The sequence below is a fragment of the Macaca thibetana genome, chromosome 20 (assembly GCF_024542745.1).
Source record: "Macaca thibetana thibetana isolate TM-01 chromosome 20, ASM2454274v1, whole genome shotgun sequence".
NCBI classification, from domain to species: Eukaryota; Metazoa; Chordata; class Mammalia; order Primates; family Cercopithecidae; genus Macaca; species Macaca thibetana.
Window position 1 is genome coordinate 27,369,980 of NC_065597.1, and position 19,004 is coordinate 27,388,983.

Below are 19,004 nucleotides of genomic sequence, written 5' to 3' on the forward strand. Positions count from 1 at the left end.
TTCCCCATGTTGGCCAGGCAGGTCCCAAACTCCTGACCTCAGGTGATCCGCCCACCTTTGCCTCTCAAAGTGTTGGGATTACAGGTGTGAGCCACCAGCCCAGCCTCCTCTACACCACTCTCCACCCTTCTTTGGATTCTCCACCCAGGAGCCTGCGTCCTTGGCTCTGTTGCCCTCTGCTGAAGTGATCAGCCCCCCAGAGCTCCCTTCTCCAGGTAACTCCTCTCTCGTCTGCTCCTTCAGGACTTGGGTGGGAACAAAGCCACTTCTCACTCTTTGCTAGTCTTCGTTAATGGCATAAGCGCTTCTGGTTTCTCTACATCATCCCCACACCTTTGTAAAAAGTCTGTTTCTCAAACTCTCCTCAAATTACTGTTTCCTACTGGGACCCTGACTCATACAGGTAGGTAGTGATGTCCCCATTTTATGGATGAGTAAACTGAGGTGGAGAGAGGTGAAGAAAGTTGTCCAAGGTCTGAAAGGAACATTCCTGGGATTCAAATCTGGACTCACTCATGTCAGAGGTTTGCTGTTACCATTATTCCTGTACCTTTGTTGAAATTGGGGGGCGGGGGGGACAGGCTGATACCATAGCCTTTGTTTCCTTAAAAGAGGAAGATGCAGGAGATACAAGAAGGGCCACTGGAACTGCCCCACAGGTTTTTGTGGGCTGGAGTCAACCCTCAGGAGCAATTGAGGTAGGTGGCAAATATTTGCTCAAAAGAGGCAGCTGAATTGCGTGGATAAATGCAGAGGCCACGTCCTGTAGTCCCTAAGCAAATTCCCTGTAGAGATGAGGAAGCCAGTGGAAAGGTGGGTGGCACGGCCTTCCCCAGAGCCCCCGCCTCTGCTAAGTGGTGGGTCTACTTACGGATCTAGACCCACCTGAAGCCAAAGAAAGCCCTGGTACTTCAAAGCACCCACTTGGCAGCAGGCAACTGTCTACACTGTGTGTGGACTCACATACTTTGGGAGCCATTTGAACCCAGCACCTTCTGATGATGATGACGATCATGAGGATGGTGTCATGGGGACACCAGCACATTCTCTAAGCCAAGCCCTGCTCCAGACCTTCCTGTACAGCACTGTCCGCTGGGGCCTCTCAATGCACTGTGAAGAAAGTCTATGGTGGTGGCCTTTCTGCAGAGCAGTAAACCAAGGTGCACAAAATGTAAGAAACCTGCTCAGGTCCCGCCATGAGCAAAAGCGGCGCTCATCCTGCAGAGGAGGACAGGGGGCCTGACCATCCCAGACCATGCAGGAGCCAAAGGCAGCAGGGCTGTCAGCCGCTCCTGTTCCCGGACTCACTCCCAGGGCCCTGGAGGTGGGGGTCTTAGCCTTCTGCTCCCCGCTCAATGACAGACTAGGTCGCCGAGGCTCAGAGAGGCCAGGTGACCCATCCAGCGTGCCCAGCCGCAGGTGTGAGTCTGAGTCAGCTCCAACCACCTCGCTCCCGGCGCCTTAGAGCGGCCCACACTGCCTTCCTCAAGAGGATCACCTGGGGCTCGTTAAAAACTCAGCTCCCGGGGGCTCCAAACCCAATAACTGGGCAGGGAGGGGTCTGGGAATCCGGATTTCCAGCGGAAACCAGCGTTTGCTCCTCCACCTCCCCCACTCCAGGTGATTCTGAGGATCTGCAAGTGTGGGAAACAGCCCAAGCCCTGAGGCGACGCAGCCGCTCCCTGGGCCTTCGATGGCCAGCCGGCGCTGTCCCCAGGGGCCCTGGGGTCCCAGGCGAGCTCGCGGGGCGGGGCCAGGTGAGCCTACACCTCCCTGCGCGCAGCCCCGCCCCGGGGGCGGGGCCTCACGTGGCGCGGGCAGGTAGACAGCTCCCTGGTAACCGGGTCTGGCCCAGGGGGCTTGGGCGCGCGCAGCCATCCCGGGCCTCGCCGGGGACCGAGGGAGGCAGGCAGCGCCTGCGCCCGCTCACCATGGTCGAGGGACGCGTCTCCAAGTTCCTGAAGAAACTCGGCTTCTCGGGCGGCGGCCGCCAGTACCAGGCGCTGGAAAAGGACGAGGAGGAAGCCTTGGTGAGCGACCCGGGTCGTGCGACCCGACCCCCCATCCCCTCTGTCGTAACCGTCCCCGACCCGAGACCCCGCGTTTGCGCTGCGATTCGCGAACTCGTCCTCCTGCCCTGGTTCCGGAAAGAAGCCGTCCTCACAGCAGCCACGCTCTCATGTGTGCTCTGGCCCGGGGAGCGCAGCACTGAACCCGCACGTGAACCCGTTTTGCAGATGAGAAACTGAGGCCGAGAGTGGTTAAGTATATTGCCTAAGGGGCACGGAGCTAGGAAGTGACCTGGCTGGGAACTTAACCTAGGTTTCTCTGACTCCGGAGAATTAAAATTCCTGGGTCTTCAGACTTGGGCTGCTTTATGGATATTTAAAACTTAAATTGGAAAATAAAATTAGAGGGATGCAAAAAACAAAAGATTGCTGAAATGTTGTAGCAATAATAGAAAGCAAAGTTGGAGCTGAGGGACCTCCCAGCCTCACTTCCTACAGGCGGGCACTTTTAGAAAGCCACCCGGAGCTGTCGGCCTGCTTTGCAACCTCCAGGGGACCCGCTGGGGTAAAGCAGCAGGGGGCCAGGGGCAGGGCGGTTCATGAGGGAACAAACTGGCAAAGCTGTCAAATAAAGCCCCTCCTGTTCCTCGGATTCTTGGAAGCCAGAGGTGAAGCCAGGCTTGAGGGTGACCCAACACCCTTCTTTTCAGCTTCGCAAACAGAACTCCTTGCACGCTTTAAGGGCAAGGGGGCACTAAATTTCTGCTTTCTTTGCACACCAGAGGGTCGTTGCACTTTTTTTTTCATTTAAGCTTAAGCAGTCATTCAAAAATACCATTTCTGAACAAGTCCCCTGGGTTGCTAATGAGAACTATGACTTGGCAATGGCCTTTTGACCAGTGAGAGGAAACTTCAAAGGTACAATTACCTTTTAATATAATAATAATAAAAAAGCTGAAAAAGTATTTGACTTAAAATTTTATTTTTTTCTCCCAAAGAATACTAATGGTCAAAACATTTTGTTTGTGAGATTAAGTATTCGTGCTTTTTAAAGATAGTGTTTCGGGCTTTTTAAAAACAGTGTTTTATACATCCCTGTTGATGTAAGAATTCTGGTGTTAGGGTGGTAGACCACAGGACCACCTAATTAGCAGTCTTTGAACAATCTCGATTTTTCTGAAGTGGCGTGTTAATGTTAATAGGATATAGAGTTCAATTAATTTGCTGTGATCTATTTTTCTACTTGTGTGATACGTTCTGCTAAAGGAGTTTGAAGTTTATTTGCCAACACAGGCTGCCTTTCCTACGTTGCCATTCCTGTTTTTTCCTTTCCATCTTTCAATGGTTGCATCAGGCCAGGTATTTTTCGAACACTCCTGATGTGTAGTTGGTTACCATCAGGTTTCATAGGATGTCCAGGAATGCAGGTGCATGGATGATGTAACCTCAAGGGAGATGCTGGGGAGAGTTTGATCTCTGTGCCAGGTGGACTTCATCCCTCTAAAGCTTTGCAGAAGAGTTCTCAAAGGTCCGACAGGTGTTGAGCTGGTCTGTTGGTATGCTCTCCCACCTGGCTGTGGACCGGGGTGCTCTCAGCAGCATCCCGAGGCCTTGGGTGCGTGACGATGGGCAGTGTGCCACACCAGGAGGCTGGTGATACCAGCAGCCAGCACCAAAGGCCAGCTGAGAAATAAGGTGTGCTGTCTCCAGAGGCAGCATTGTGCAAACCCAAGAAATAACGATGAAAATCGATGGGAAGTGTGAGGAGGGAGGGAGGTGGGGAAGCCGGGAGGCTGGGCGAGGCACTCACTTCCTGCCAGGTCAGCTCAGACCTGAGCACCTCCTTTGCTCTCATACTCGTGTCCTCTCGTTGAAACGCCTTCCTCCCAGGGTTTGGAAAGGAGGCAATGTGTGCTGAGGTGATTACTTCTACAATAGTTGGAACCGTCTTTTATGAGCACTAATTATATGCCACATCCAGGATGCCTGTAGGAGGCCTCTAAGCCCTCCCCTCCCCCAGCCACTTTGACCAGTTACGCCAGTTCTAATAGTGATTGTTACTGAGAACCTGCTGTGTCTTCTCTCGGGCCTCTTACCTCCAAGGTAAGTTTTACTGTCATCATGTGATCAACGAGGATGTGAAGCTCCTAGTGGGGCCACTTTCGTTTGCTCAGTGAGCATTTCCTGACAGCCAGTTTTGCCAGGCGCCGAGGATACAGGTGTGTACAAAACAAAGTTCATAGAGGAGGCCAACGGGCAGCTGACAAACCAGGAGATGCTTTATTTGAGACCCAGTGGTCTTAGGTGCACTGGAGAATCAAAGAGTAGAGGACCAGACAGAGGACTGGTGGTTAAGAGGGGAACTGGAGACTGGATTTCAGCATTTCCAGGAATGAAAAGAAAGGTGTTTGAGTCGGGCGCAGTGGCTCATGCCTGTAATCCCCACACTTTGGAAGACTGAGGTAGGAGGGTTGCCTGAACCCCAGAGTTCAAGATCAGCCTGGGCAACATAGCCAGATGCCATCTCTGCAAAAAATTTAAAAAATTAGGCATGGCGGTGTGCACCTGTGGTTCTAGCCGCTCCCGAAGCTGAAGCAGGATTGCTTGCACCTGGGAGGTCAAGGCTGCAGTGAACTGTGATCATGCCATTGTGCTCCAACCTGGGCCACAGAGTGAGACCCTGTCTCAAAACAAAACAACAACAAAAAGAAAGGTCTTTGAGAGGCCTCCTTAATTTAGTTACTAGAAAAAGTTTCTCACTGCTGACCTGAACATTAAGGTAAGGAAGAGATTGGACCAGAAATTCCTGCTTCCCAGGTGACTCAGCGCTGACTCCGGGGGAAGCTGCCTCTGCCCCTCAGGGCTCCCATCTCCTAACTGAGGCAGGTATAGCCCCAACCCACTGCCTCCCTGGCTGGTGAGCAGATTCCTCCTTCTGGGCTCTGCAGGGTGAGGCTTGGATCCCAACCGACACATGTAGTGACCACCCATCCATTCAACCTAGATTCATGGAGAGGGGCTCCCTCTGTGTGTCAGGTGGGTGCTACAGGCTGGGGTTGAGGCTGATAAGGATGCACAGCTCCCTGCCCTCAGGTATCCCATCCGGGAGGCAGAGACAGGCACCCAACAACAGGTCACAGTTCACTGTTTAGTGCCGATGTGTCAGAGCTGGGAGAAAGACGTGATATTTAAGATAAATAGGAGTGGCAAAGAGTGAGCTGGATGAAGGGCAGGGGTTGACAGCGAGTTCTAGACAAAAGAGGGAGAGGCGTTGGGGTTGGTAGGATGAGGCTGCAGAGGAGGGTCGTACGGAGCCTTGTCAGAGTGTGGGTTTTATCCCTGGAGCAATGGGGGATTGTTGAAGGGTTTTAAGTCAAGACATGACAGTCACTCATTTATTCACAGATGGGCCCAACATTAGAACTGTGATAAAACAGGCACAGTCAGATTTGTTTTTAAGAGATTACACTCGGTTACCGGAGAAGAGTATATGCATGGGAATTTTGAGGCTCAGGCACACACAACCTTAACCCAAGGCTTGCCCAAACTCACAAATCATTAGTGTTTCTCAGAATTTAGCAACGTGTGGGCATCTTCTTAAATAAACATACTGAAACCCCACAGTGTTTTGTTTGTTTGTTTTGAGACAGAGTCTCACCCTGTCACCTAGGCTGGAGTGCAGTGGTGTGATCTTGGCTCACTGTAACCTCCGCCTCCCAGATTCTCCTGTCTCAACTTCCCGATTAGCTGGGATTACAGGCACCCGCCACCACGCCCAGCTAATTTTTGTATTTTTAGTAGATACGGGGTTTCACCATGTTGGCCAGGCTGGTCTCAAACTCCTGACCTCATGATTCGCCCGCCTCAGCCTCCCAAAGTGCTGGGATTACAGGCATGAGCCACCGCACCTGGCCAGTGTTATCTTAAATGATTTGTATGAAAGTATGACTTCAAGTAAGTATAAGCATAAAACCTATAATAAACATAACTGTTTGCTTATAACTCAATTATAAAATCAATTTAGGCCGGTCGCAGTGACTCACCCCTGTTTTCCCAGCACTTTGGGAGGCTGAGATGGGTGGATCACTTGAGTCCAGGAGTTCAAGACCGACCTGGCCAATATGGTGAAACCCCTCTCTACTAAAAATACAAAAATTAGCCGGGCATGGTGGCAGGTGCCTGTAATCCCAGCTACTGGGGAGGCTGAGGCAGATACATCCCTAGACCCCGGAGGTGGAGGTTGCAGTGAGCCGATATCACAACACTGCACTCCAGCCTGGAAGACAGAGTGAGACTCCCTCTCAAAAAAAAAAAAAAAAAAAAGTTATAATAAAATTATAAAGTACACATAAAACAGCCTTATTTTGATATATTGGCGATGTTCTATTAAAACTTAATCAGGCTAGGCATGGTGGCTCACACCTATAATCCCAGCATTTTGGGCGGCCGAGGCAGGTGGATCACCTGAGGTCAGGAGTTTGAGACCAGTCTAGCCAACATGGCGAAACCCCATCTCTACTAAAAGTACAAAAATTAGCTGGGTGTGGTGGTGGGTGCCTGTAACCCCAGCTACTCAGAGGGGTGAGGCAGGAGAATCACTTGAATGCGGGAGGTGGAGGTTGCAGTGAGCCAAGATTGTGCCACTATGCTCCAGCCTGGGTGACAGAGCAAGACTCCATCTCAAAAAACAGAAAAAAAAAGACACTGGAAACCAAAGCCTTTTTTGAATCTCGTCTCGGAAATGAGATCTCATAACTTCTGCCATATTCTATTCATTTGATGTAAGTCTAGGTCTAGTCTACACTCAAAGGGAAGGGGTTACACAGGCCATGGGTACTGGGAGGGAGTGATGACTGGGGACCGCCTTAAAGGCTGCCCATTGGAATAGTAGAAAGAAGTATTTCCTTAAATGATGTCATTCACATTAAAAAAAAAAAAAAAAAAAAAAAAAAACCTAGAACCACATCTGACATGTCATCTGCTCACTAGTTATCTGTTTTGGTTAGTGTTTTCATTCATCTTGAGTTCTGTTCTTTAAACTCTTTTGGACTTTTGATTTTGAAAATGCTGATGCTGAGAACGTCTGCTAAGGCGTGTGTGTACAAAATGACATTTACATTTGTCAGGAATTTGTTTGCTAGTTTAGGATAATCAGACTCAAACTCAAGTCCAACTGCCAGCAAGCAGCCTGCGAATGCCAATTTTGAAGGCTGTCATCTGATTACCATAGAACTGGCTCGTTCACTTGAAGATAATGTTACTGTTGGGCGTTGTTGAAAGAGTATCTCTTCATTTGGTATCTATTTGTATTTACTACTACACTTAGTGCTTATTGACTGTGGCAGCTGCTATGTACAAAGACTGGATTCATGTAAGGCACCTGCTTGCAACGTGACTACACTTCTCAATATTTAGGTGTCTTAGAGTTTTCTCACCGATTCCACAATTGTGCACTGTGTGATGACTCAATTCTCCTGCTAACCTTTCTCTCTGAGCCATTGAAGCTTTCAGTGGGTATCAGCCTTCACTCGGAACCTACGGTGTGTGCTGTGGTCATTGTCATGGATGCAAATGTGCACGCTGGTGTTATGTCACAGTCCTTAGTTGTAAGTTGCCCCCCACCCCGGAAGGTCTGTGTGAATCAGTCATTGAAACACTTTCAACGTTAGTAAGTTCTCAGAAAACTTGAAGGCTCTGAAGATGGCATCCCAGAAACCCTGCCCCCAATCCTAATGTCACAAGCTTTTTTTTAAGTATAAAGAATGCTAGAGTCCCAAACTCCTAGGAAGAGGAAACTAGAAGGAACTTCCAGTGTGTTAAATGGTTGCTGCTTGGTGGCCATCATATTAGGGGTGGGGACTGGGAGCTGATGGGTGGTCCTGTGTGTTTTATTTGTGTGCACACAAGTTGTTTGTAGATTCAGTATTTCTCCTAAATCAGAGGCCATCTGGATGAGAACACAGGCAACTGCTATATCTTCAAGGGTAGACATTCAGCTGCTGTTTCTCTTTCATGGACAAAGAAATACAAGTTATGAAAGATGCAAGAGTTTGGGTTTTATTCCCACCCCCCCTAATAATCTATCGAAAAGGAGAAAAAGGGAATTAGCAGAAAGCTTATTCAGGGACCTCAAAAATCATGTAGAGTGTTTAACCTCTAAGATGAACCTGTCTAAGTCAGATGTTGACATGGATGGTATTTGGATGGTTGTTTGAAGGTTCTTATAGACACCTGGTAAAAAGGACTTGTCTCATATCAGATATGATGAAAACAAAAACTTTAAAACAAGAAATGAGATATTCAAAATATTTAAAAATGCCCATGAGTAGAGGTTTGTTTACACGTATTCTGGGATATCTAGGTAACAGAATTCTCACAGGCACTGGAACTGATGCTGTGGAAGAATATGTAATGACACAGTGGACGGCTAAGATTCTATCTAACATTTTTCACATGAAAAACGACAAACACGGCTCGGCACAGTGGCTCACGCCTGTAATCCCAGCACTTTGGGAGGCCCAGGTGGGTGGATCACTTGAGGTCAGGAGTTGGAGACCAGCCTGACCAACATGGTGAAACCTCATCTCTACTAAAAATATAAAACTGGCTGGGTGTGGTGGCGGGCGCCTGTAATCCCAGCTGCTTGGGAGGCTGAGGCAGAAGAATCGCTTGAATCGGGGAAGCAGAGGTTGCAGTGAGCCGAGATCATACCCTGCACTCCAGCCTGGGTGACAAAGCAAGACTCTGTCAAAAAAAAAAAAAAAAAAAAGAAAGAAAAAGAAAAATGTCAAACATACAGAAAAACAGAAGGACTAGACATCTGTCTGCTCGCCCACGTGGATTCCATGATTCTTTTGCCATCTTTGCCCTGCATGATGTATCATTCAGTGGAAACAGGTGGTCATAATTTCTTTTGGAAAAAACAAACTTTTGCAATGTGCAGATAATAAAATCTGGAAAAAGATCATTTTGAGCAGTTTTTTTAAATCTTGGAATGACAAATTTTCTTCTTTGTAATCTTGTGCATTTTCCAAATTTCCAGCCACAAATATGGTTTAATTTTGTAGCCAGAAAAAAAAAGGACATGTGAAAAATAAAGGGGAAGTTTGAACAAAAGAAGGGGAGAGAAAGGATTGTGGGTTTTTAGGTCTGTGTTGCCTTTCAGGGCTGGGTGGGCGTAGCTGGGAGTGGTTCTGTAAACAGCATTATTAGACAAGAATCCAGATCCCCAGTGGGGGCGGTGTAGAGTGGTGCCAGCCCAGCTGGGGTGCCAGTGGGAGAAAGAGGAGGATGGGATGGGGGGGGGTCTGTATGCTGTATGTGGCCATTTGGGGACACCTGCAACCCCTTGGGGCTTCCCAACACAGGGTAAGTAATTTGGATCAGCGCATTCGGGACTTCCACAGGGGTGTTTGGAATGACCAAGGGCAGAGAGGAAAGGTCTCTGGTTCAAGGAAGGCAGGTAAGGCGATGAGGTTGACTTGAGGGCAGGACTGGCTACAGAATTCATGCAGCAGACTGCCAATAGCAGGAAGACACTTGCTTCTATCTTCTGTGATCTCTCCCTTGACTGTCCTGGTGACTTCCACTTGCTATAGATTGTTGCTCTCCACCACACAAGGGATTACTACCGGGTGAGTGTAGACCAAGCGTGTTCAACCCACAGCCCAAGGTAGCTTTGAATGCAACCCGACACAAATTCGTCAACTTTCTTAACGCATTATGAGATTTTTTTGCAATTTATTTATTTATTTATTTAGCTCATCAGCTATTATGAGTATTACTGTATTTTATGTGTGGCCCAAGACAATTGTTCTTCCAATGTGGCCCAGGGAAGCCAAAAGATTGGACACCCCTTGTGTAGACCCTCCCAGGTGTCCCTCATCGGGAAGAGCAGTTGTGGCCACTGGGTGGAGTCGGGGAGATGCCAAGCCCCGGGTATACATCATCCCATGGGACTAAATTTCCACATCCACATTCAGATCCAATGATTACGCATTTCAAGATGGCAGCTTGGAGCATGAAGCCTCAAGCCCAACACCCGTCCTGCACGGGGATCTCTGTGCAGCTGCACTGGCCTCATGCCCATGAGGCTGGCCCTGCTGAAGGGTTCTTGTCGGAGATGAAACATCCAATCGATACCTTCCCTGTGGACTGTCAGCGATTCTTCTCAATTGTCCTGGGGTTAACCTGGATCTGTGGATACTTCAGGGGCTAACAATCCCAGCACCTCTGGTCTCTAAGGCGTCTCACATGATGGTGATAAGAACACGGGAGACTTAGTAGTAGAAGTCGTGTGCTAAGACTGAGTGAGTAGTGGAAATCGTGTGCTAAGTCTCAGCGAGTAGTGGAAGCCGTGTGCTCAGTCTCAGCGAGTAGTGGAAGCCGTGTGCTCAGTCTCAGCGAGTAGTGGAAGCCGTGTGCTCAGTCTCAGCGAGTAGTGGAAGCCGTGTGCTCAGTCTCAGCGAGTAGTGGAAGCCGTGTGCTCAGTCTCAGCGAGTAGTGGAAGCCGTGTGCTCAGTCTCAGCGAGTAGTGGAAGCCGTGTGCTCAGTCTCAGCGAGTAGTGGAAGCCGTGTGCTCAGTCTCAGCGAGTAGTGGAAGCCGTGTGCTCAGTCTCAGCGAGTAGTGGAAGCCCTGTGCTAAGTCTCAGCGAGCTGGTGGGAGCTTTTAATCCAGATCACCTGTCTTCCCTGTCCCTGCCTGGAAGGTGGAGTGGGCTGGAAAGGCATCTTTGTTGCCAATGGAGGTGAATCCCAAAGTTGTCCAGCCAGCTGCCCTTGCTGGAGACTCCACTTCCTCACAGCTCATTCATTGTCTCAGTTCTGGAGGCCAGGAGTCGGAGAGCAAGGTGCCAGCAGGGTTGGTTCCTCCGGAGGCCTCTCTGCTTGGTTTGCAGATGGCTGCCATCCCCCTGTGTCCTCATACGGTTGTCCTCTGCGCGTGCTGCATCCTAATCTGCTCCTTTTATGTGGACACCAGTCGTATTGGATTAAGGCCGCACCAATGACATCATTTAGCTGTAGTGACCTCTTTAAAGGGCCTATCTCCAAGTACAGTCACTTTCTGAGGACACGGGGTGTGGGGTTTAGGGCTTCAGCCTGGGAATGGTTGGGGGGGTTGGACAACTCAGTCCAACACCATGTTCTGTGTAGAAATTGACTTGAAAGCTATTTCTTTGAGGAGCTGTGAGTCACAAGGAGAAAATGCGTGATTGTCTCTTGAGGCTGTAGCCCCTCTGGAAATGTTTATCACCTCTGCTGTCTGCCCCAAGTCCTCAGGTAGAAGATGTGGGGACAGTGCCCCTCTAGCCGGGCCATATTCCTATGACCTTTCCTAAGACTCCCTGTGGCCTGTTGGAGAGAAGAGAGCCCAGCAGAGGGTGTGTTGTTTGGCCCACCTTGAAACTCAAGTGCAAACAGAGACAGGGAAGAGAAGGGCTCAAGATCTGTGATTGCAGAGACCCAGGGGGAAGAGATGACAGGCAGGCACTGCACCTCACTTTCCTATGCCAAACCACGGATGCCGACTACCAGGCTAACTAGAACTGCTTATTTCACCCCCATGTACCTCTCAGGACCCTCCCTGTCTTTGCCTCTCTAGCTGGACCGAATCTGGGGGCTCTGGGTGTAGGGGAAGGAGTGTTGGCCTGAGTGGCCACTCTTAACCATGAGCCACTGGTGTAGGGCAGACGGGGCCCATCCCTCGATGGCCACATAGATTTAGGCAGGTGTCATCTTTCCACATTCCTGTGTCCTGGTGTGAAAGTGGAGGTGTTGGGTGCAAGAATGGAGGGCAGTGTTGGGCTCCCCTTCTGACGGCTAGGTTCCTCCCCGACCTCCCCCCTCCCCCTCCCCCCCCCCCCCCCCCCCTCCCCCCCCCCCCCCCCCCCCTCCCCCCCCCTCCCCCCCCCCCCCCCCCCCCCCCCCCCCCCCCCCCCCCCCTCCCCCCCCCCCCCCCCCCCCCCCCTCCCCCCCCCCCCCCCCCCCCTCCTCCTCTCCTTCCTTTCTTTCTTTCCTTTCCTTTCCTGATAAGGTCTTACTCTGCTATCCAGGCTGGAGTGCAGTGGTGCAATCATGGCTCCCTGCAGCCTCAACCTTCCTGGGCTCAAGTGATCCACCTCCTGAATAGCTGGGAATACAAGCACACATAACCATGCCTGGCTAATTTTTGTACAGATGGGGTTTTGCTAAGCTGCCTAGGCTGGTCTTGAACTCCTGGGCTCAAGAGATCTGTCCACTGCGGTCTCCCAAAGTGTTGGATTACAGGTGTGAGCCACTTGGTGCCTGGCTGATTCTTTCTTTTGATGACATGTCCTCCAAGTGTGGGCTGGGGACCAACAGCATGAGCATCACCTGGGAGCTTGCCAGAAATGCAGACTCTCAGGTTCCACCCTGGAACTACAGAATCAGAAACTCTGGGTTGGGTCCCAGCAATCTGAGACTCAGCAAGCCGCCCGGGGGGATTCTGAGGCTCCCTGGAGTGTGAGCACTGCTGCTCTGGATGATTAGCTTCTCTGTGTGTCTCAGACCATCCTCCCGTTTGCCAGCCCCTCTTGCAGATACTAGAGACAAAAGAGTGAGCAAAGCGCTAATCCTACTGAGTGGGGCTCATGCTCTGGTGGGGAAGGAAGATGTCTATCAAATAATTACTCCAGTGAGTACATAATTACACACTGAGATAAGCCCCAGGAAGGAAAGCAGAGCATGTAAGAAAGAAGGTAGGCGTGGCCTGGGTGTGGAGGTTGAGTGGGAATGCTACTGTTAAAGTCCAGTGCCATCTGCGAAGACTTCCTGGAGGAGATGGCAGGAACTCAGACAGCTAAGCCTTGCATTTGGGCTACACGTGCTCCTGCATTTATTATTTTTCTTTTTTATATCAGCCACATTTTGCGGACCCTGGAGCCTACAGCCTGACCTGTAGTAGATTTCAGGAAAGATGAGCTGGCCTCCCGCGCCTGTGATCTGGGTGGGAGGTGCCTGTTCCCCAGGGAAAGTCTGTAAATAGTTAGTCTCCTTCAGCAACACCTGTCTCACCAGCCTTTGTCCTCCCTCTACCCCCTCCCCCAGATACAGCCTACTGAAATTTGAGTGACAGTTTTGCCTTCACTTCTTACTGAATTCTGCCAATAGTAGTTGCTATTTTTCTACTATCTTGTGTGAACCAGGAATTGTATGGTTTTTTTTCCTTCTTTTCCTGTCTATACTTGTCTTAATTTTTTTTTCATAAACCATAAATAAAAATTGGCACAATTTAAAATTCCTCCTTCACTCTCCCACTTTATGTATCCTATTTTCCCCCTTGACTTGGGGTGGGGGGAGGCGGAGTGAGGAAGGTCCTGTTTGTTTCTGATCCATTTGTGGTAATTACTGTTTGCCTGGGTGTTCTTGGCCCCTTTTCTGTGCAAGTCTAGAGAGGCTGCAGGATTGTGGTTAAGAGCACGGAAGTCTACAGCCCAGGCTGCCTGATGCAAATTCTAGTTCTGCCATTCGCCAGCTGTGAGACCTCAGGCAAACTTGATTTTTCCCTGCCTCTGTTTGTTCTTCTGTACAACGGGGTAGTAACTAACTGTACATACATCAGGGGGTCTGTTGTGGAATGGAGTCATTAAATATGCATCAAGCATGTAAGGTAGCACCTGATCATGGTGAATTTTATTAGTAATAATTATTTAATTATTAGTAATTATTATTATACAACTACAGGCTGGGCGTGGTGGCTCACGCCTGTAATCCCAGCACTTTGAGAGGCTGAGGCAGGTGGATCATGAGGTCAGGAGTTTGAGATCAGCCCAGCCAACATAGTGAAACCTCATCTCTACTAAAAATACAAAAATTAGCCATGTGTGGTGGCGCGCGCCTTAATCCCAGCTACTCAGGAGGCTGAGGCAGGAGAAGTGCTTGAACCTGGGAAGCGGAGGTTGCAGTGAGCCAAGATCACGCCACTACACTCCAGCCTGGATGACAGAACAAGACTCTGTCTTGAAAAAAAGAAAAAATATTTTTAAGAAGTATTATACAACTACATAAGTGTCTTTTCCCTCACTGATTCTTGCTGGGCCCACTATTCTGCCCACTCCACGCTCCCATATTCCCGCGGTGCGTGTGAGTCAACACATCTTCCATGGCGGTATAGGCATTTGTATTTAACCCATTTCCTGCCGATGGTTAGTTGGTTTCCTTTTTTGGTTTTTAGAACAATGTTATAATGAACATCTATGGATATACCACATAGTTTTGAATCCTTACAGAAATCCCTGTAGAAATCTGAGGCTTAGAAAATGAAGTAATTTGCCCAGGGTCACACAACTCTTCATGGAATTGGGTCCAGGGCTGCCTGAATTCTAAGCTCGAGTGCCCTGGACTCCTTGTTGGTGTTAGGAATACCTCTGCTTCAAATGCATTCTTTTTTTTTTTTTTTTAAGTTCTGGGATACATGTGTAGAACGTATAGGTTTGTTACATAGGTATACACGTGCCACGGTGGTTCGCTGCACCCATCAACCCGTCATCTACATTAATTACTTCTCCTAATGCTCTCCCTCCCCTAGCCCTCCACCTGCTGACAGGCCCCAGTGTATGATGTTCCCCTCCCTGTGTCCATGCATTCTCATTGCTCAATTCCCACTTATAAGTGAGAACATGCGGTGTTTGGTTTTCTGTTCCTGTGTTAGTTTGCTGAGAATGATGGTTTCCAGCTTCATCCATGTCCCTGCAAAGGACATGAACTCATCCTTTTTTATGGCTGCATAGTATTCCATGGTGTATATGTGCCACATTTTCTTTATCCAGTCTATCACTGATGGGCTTCAAATGCATTCTTCACAGAAACCTCCCCACCCCCTTTTAAGAACAGTTGGATTGACTTGACTCATGCCTCCCAACCCGCTCCCTTTTGCCATCTCTCAGGGTCAGTCCTAGGGCAGCATGGGCACCCAGGTGCCTCCTGGCATGGGGGCTGATCTGTTCAGCTCAACACCATTGCAGCCAGGGCTCAAAGGCTGACCATAGAAATGACCAAGCCATGGCCAGATGTGGTGGCTCATGCCTGTAATCCCAGCACTTTCAGAGGCTGAGGCAGGAGGATCACTTGAGGTCAAAAGTTTGAGACCATCCTGGCCAATATGGTGAAACCCCATCTCTACTAAAAATACGAAACATTTAGCCAGGCACGGTGGCGGGTGCCTATGGTCCCAGCTACTCCAGAGGCTGAGGCACCAGAATCGCTTGAACCCAGGAGGCAGAGGTTGCAGGGAGCTGAGATCTTTTCACTGTATTCCAGCCTGGATGACAGAGCAAGACTCCATCAGGAAGGGAGGAAGGGAGGGAGGGAGGGAGGGAGGAAGGGAGGAAGGAAGGAAGGAAGGAAGGGCTGCCCCTCTTCCTGGACAAGACAGGCAAGAGTCTACAGCTGGAGCCAGAGGTGCCTCCTCTCCTAGGGACCTGCTGGGACCCAGCGCTGGGCCTGCCCTGGAGCAAAGCTAGGGGTTCCTGGGAGCCACTGTTCTTGTCATCCTGGGCACAGCTCAGTGGCCCTACTGCTTCCTGCTGCTCAGACCACAAGCAGGTCCACTAGGAACCAGCCTCACTGTCCCAAAACTGAGTGTGAATCAGTGCCAGGGAGGCCCAGCTGTGTGTCTAGAGGCAGAGAGGTGGGCTGGCAGGAAAGCCTACATCGAGCCCTCACTCCACACTCGCCTGCTGTGACCTTGGGCAAAGCTCTCAAATCCAGGGCCTTGGTTTGCCCATCCAACAAAATGGGCACAGCACCTGCCAACTTGAACTTTTGGTCAGATAGAGGAGTAAAGGTGTGCATGATGATAAGCAGCTGGGTCTGGTCCATAGTACATGCTCAGCCAATGCAGACTGAACCTGAATATAGGAATGAAGCTGTTTCTTCCCAGCCATACCATCATTCCGGAATCATTTCTTCACTTATTGTCTGGAAATAATTTCAAATGGACAGAAAAGTTGTAAGAAGATGATAGCACAAACACTTTTGCACATCCTTCCTCCGGGGTCTCTCAGCATCATTAGCACATTTCTACACTGGCTGCATTGTCCTCAGCCTCACCGCCCCCATTTAGGCATAAATTATAGACATGATGCTCTGTTATTTCTAAATACATCTGTGTGTGTGTGTGTGTGTGTGTGTGTTGGGGGTGTGGGTGTTTTTTTTTGTTTTTGTTTTTTTTGAGACAGCATCTTACTCTGTCACCCGGCTGAGTGCAGTGGCGCAATCTCAGCTCGCTGTAGCCTCCAACTCTGAGGTTCAAGAGATCCTCCCACCTCAGCCTCCTCAGTAGCTGGGAATACAGGCATGTGCCACCATGCCCAGCTAACTTTTATATTTTTGTGGAGACTGGGTTTCACCATGTTGCCCAGGCTGGTCTGAAACTCCTGAGCTCAAGCAATCCTCCCACCTCAGCCTCCCAAAGTGCTGGGATTATAGGTGTCAGTCACTGTGCCCAGCCTATTTTCTTTAAATGACAATCTTCATTAATCACAACAGAGTCCAAAAATCAGGAAATGAACAGCCACGCAACATGACCATCCAGTCCACAAGTTCCAATCAGCGTTGTTCCAGTAACAGGGAAAGGATGTGGCTCTTAGTTGCCACGTCCCCCAGTCTCCTTCTGTATAGAATACTCCTGTGGGTTTTCCCTGTCTTTTGTATTCTCGACCTTTTTAGAGATTCCAGGCTCAGAAAGTCATAGGATGTCCCTTGATTTGAGTTTGTCTAATGTTTCCTCGGGATTTGGCTCAGGTTACACACTTCTGGAGAAAGCCTTGTGGCAGGATACTGTGTCCTCCTTAGTACATGATATTGGGAGGCTCACCCAGCTGTTTGTCTCGTTACTGGTGGTGATAAATTTGGCCCCTTGGCTAAGACAGCATCTGCCAGATTTGCCTTAATTAAAGCTATTATTTTTTCCTTTGTAATGATTAAGTATTTTACAGAGAGATATGTTGAGACAGTATCAGTACCTGATTCTCATTTTATTTTCACTCATTAAGTTCAGCATGCATGGACAATGCTTGGCTGAATGGATTACTATCACACTGTTTGCTGAATGGTGATTTTCTAATTCCATCTACATTAGTCCCTTCTCACACTGCTATAAAGAAATACCTGAAGCCAGGCATGGTGGCTCATGCCTGTAATCCCAGCACTTTGGGAGGCCAAGGCAGGTGGATCACTTGAGGTCAGAAGTTTGATAGCAGCCTGGCCAACATGGTGAAACCCGGTCTCTACTAAAAATAAAAAATTAGGCTTGGTGATGCATGCCTGTAATCCCAGCTACCTGGGAGGCTGAGGCAGGAAAATAGTTTGAACCCAGGAGGCGGATGTTGCAGTGAGCTAAGATTGCACCACTGCACTCCAGCCTAGGTAACAGAGTGAGACTCTGTCTCAAAAAACACACATAGAAGAAGAAATACCTGAGACTGTGTGATTTATAGGGAAAAGAGGTTTAATTGGCTCACAGTTCTGCAGGCTGTACAGGAAGCACAGTGGCTTCTGCTTCTGGAAGACCTCAGGAAGTTTCCAATCATGGTGGAAGGCAAAGGAGGAGTGAAGTGTCTTACATGGTGGGAACAGGAGCAAGAGAGAGAGCAGGGGGAGGTGTCACATGCTTTTAAATGACCAGATCTCATGAGAACTCACTCACAATCATGAGGACAGTACTAAGGGGATAGTGATAAACCATTCATGAGATATCTGCCCCCATGATGCAGTCACTTCCCACCAGGCCTGCCTCCAACATTAGAGATTATAATTGGACATGAGATTTGGTGGGGAACACAGATCCAAACCATATTACCGTCATCATCATTCTCCCTTATTTACGGTCTTCTATAAGGAAGAGCTTTCTCTTCTCCCTGTTGACTGGGTCATTTATTTATTGATATCGGTAGGAATGCAAGGATTCTGTATTAGTCCATTCTCATGCTGCTCTGAAGAAATATCTGAGACTGAGTAATTTATAAAGAAAAGAGGTTTCATTGACTCACAGTTCCACATGTCTTGGGAGGCCTTAGGAAACTTAGTCACAGCAGAAGGCACCTCTTCACAGAGTGGCAGGAGAGAGAATGAAGGCTGAGCAAAGGGGGAAGCCCCATATGAAACCATCAGATCTTGTGAGAACTCACTCTATTATGAGCATGGGAGAACCACTCCCACCATCTAATCACCTCCCATGAGGTCCCTTCCCCAACATGTGGGGATTCAGATTACAATTCAAATGAGATTTGGGTGGGGACACAGAGCCAGGCCATATCAGACTCCTAGTTGATTAAATATGTTATGATTTGTTACTATCAATATTTATTTTGATGCCTGATTGTTTTTTGGCCAATGGGAACCCCTTCAAGGTGGCTTCCATGTCCTCTTGACATTTTTTCCGTTATCCTTTGAGCACTTCCCTTTCTGGCATAATGAGAAACTTCAGCTTCATTTTGTACTTTCTGTACATTGGCCCCGGAAAAAGCCATTTCTCCCAGGATGCTTGGCTCTTTTTACCGGAAGAATTATATTTAGAAAGCAAGATCTGGTACTATGTGTTCATTGTTACTGGGTGCCATGGCTCCTGGGCCCTCTCAGAGGAGGTGGCGTAAGTGTGCATATGCTGTGAGATCTATATTTAGTTTTATATCTGTCTCTCTCTGTATCTCCATAGATTCCAGTCCAATAAATACCACAGGGTTTGTGCCAGCGCTTTGTATATTTTTAACTCTTTTCATCAACAGTAAGAACACCAGCTACCATTACCATTAGTATATTTCCTTATCGCACAGTTTCCCTGTATGTAACCCATCTCCTCACCTTGCCAACAATTGCATTGGCCACTACTCTGCCTAGCCATCTCCTCTTGGCCCGAATGCACTGGCCACCCCTGAGCAAAGTTCGTACTCCATGTATCTCACTTTGTGCTGTTGCTAGCTGCTTGCTCACTGCGACACACTACCACTGCACCTGCACACACACGTACACGGATGC

General features: G+C 49.0%; 1 protein-coding gene across 2 annotated transcripts in view; it reads left to right on the forward strand.

Annotated features, from left to right (window-relative positions):
- Positions 1-1,844: 1,844 nt before the first annotated feature.
- The window catches only part of ATP2C2 (ATPase secretory pathway Ca2+ transporting 2), an 89,253-nt gene continuing 72,093 nt past the window's right edge, over positions 1,845-19,004 (forward strand). Inside the window, exon 1 of one of the 2 annotated variants that reach the window (XM_050773612.1) lies at positions 1,845-2,030. In XM_050773612.1, coding sequence (XP_050629569.1) covers positions 1,932-2,030 — 99 coding nt within the window. In that variant the 5' untranslated portion in view covers positions 1,845-1,931. The remainder of the gene's footprint in view (positions 2,031-19,004) is intronic. The other variant, XM_050773613.1, reaches the window with a different exon arrangement.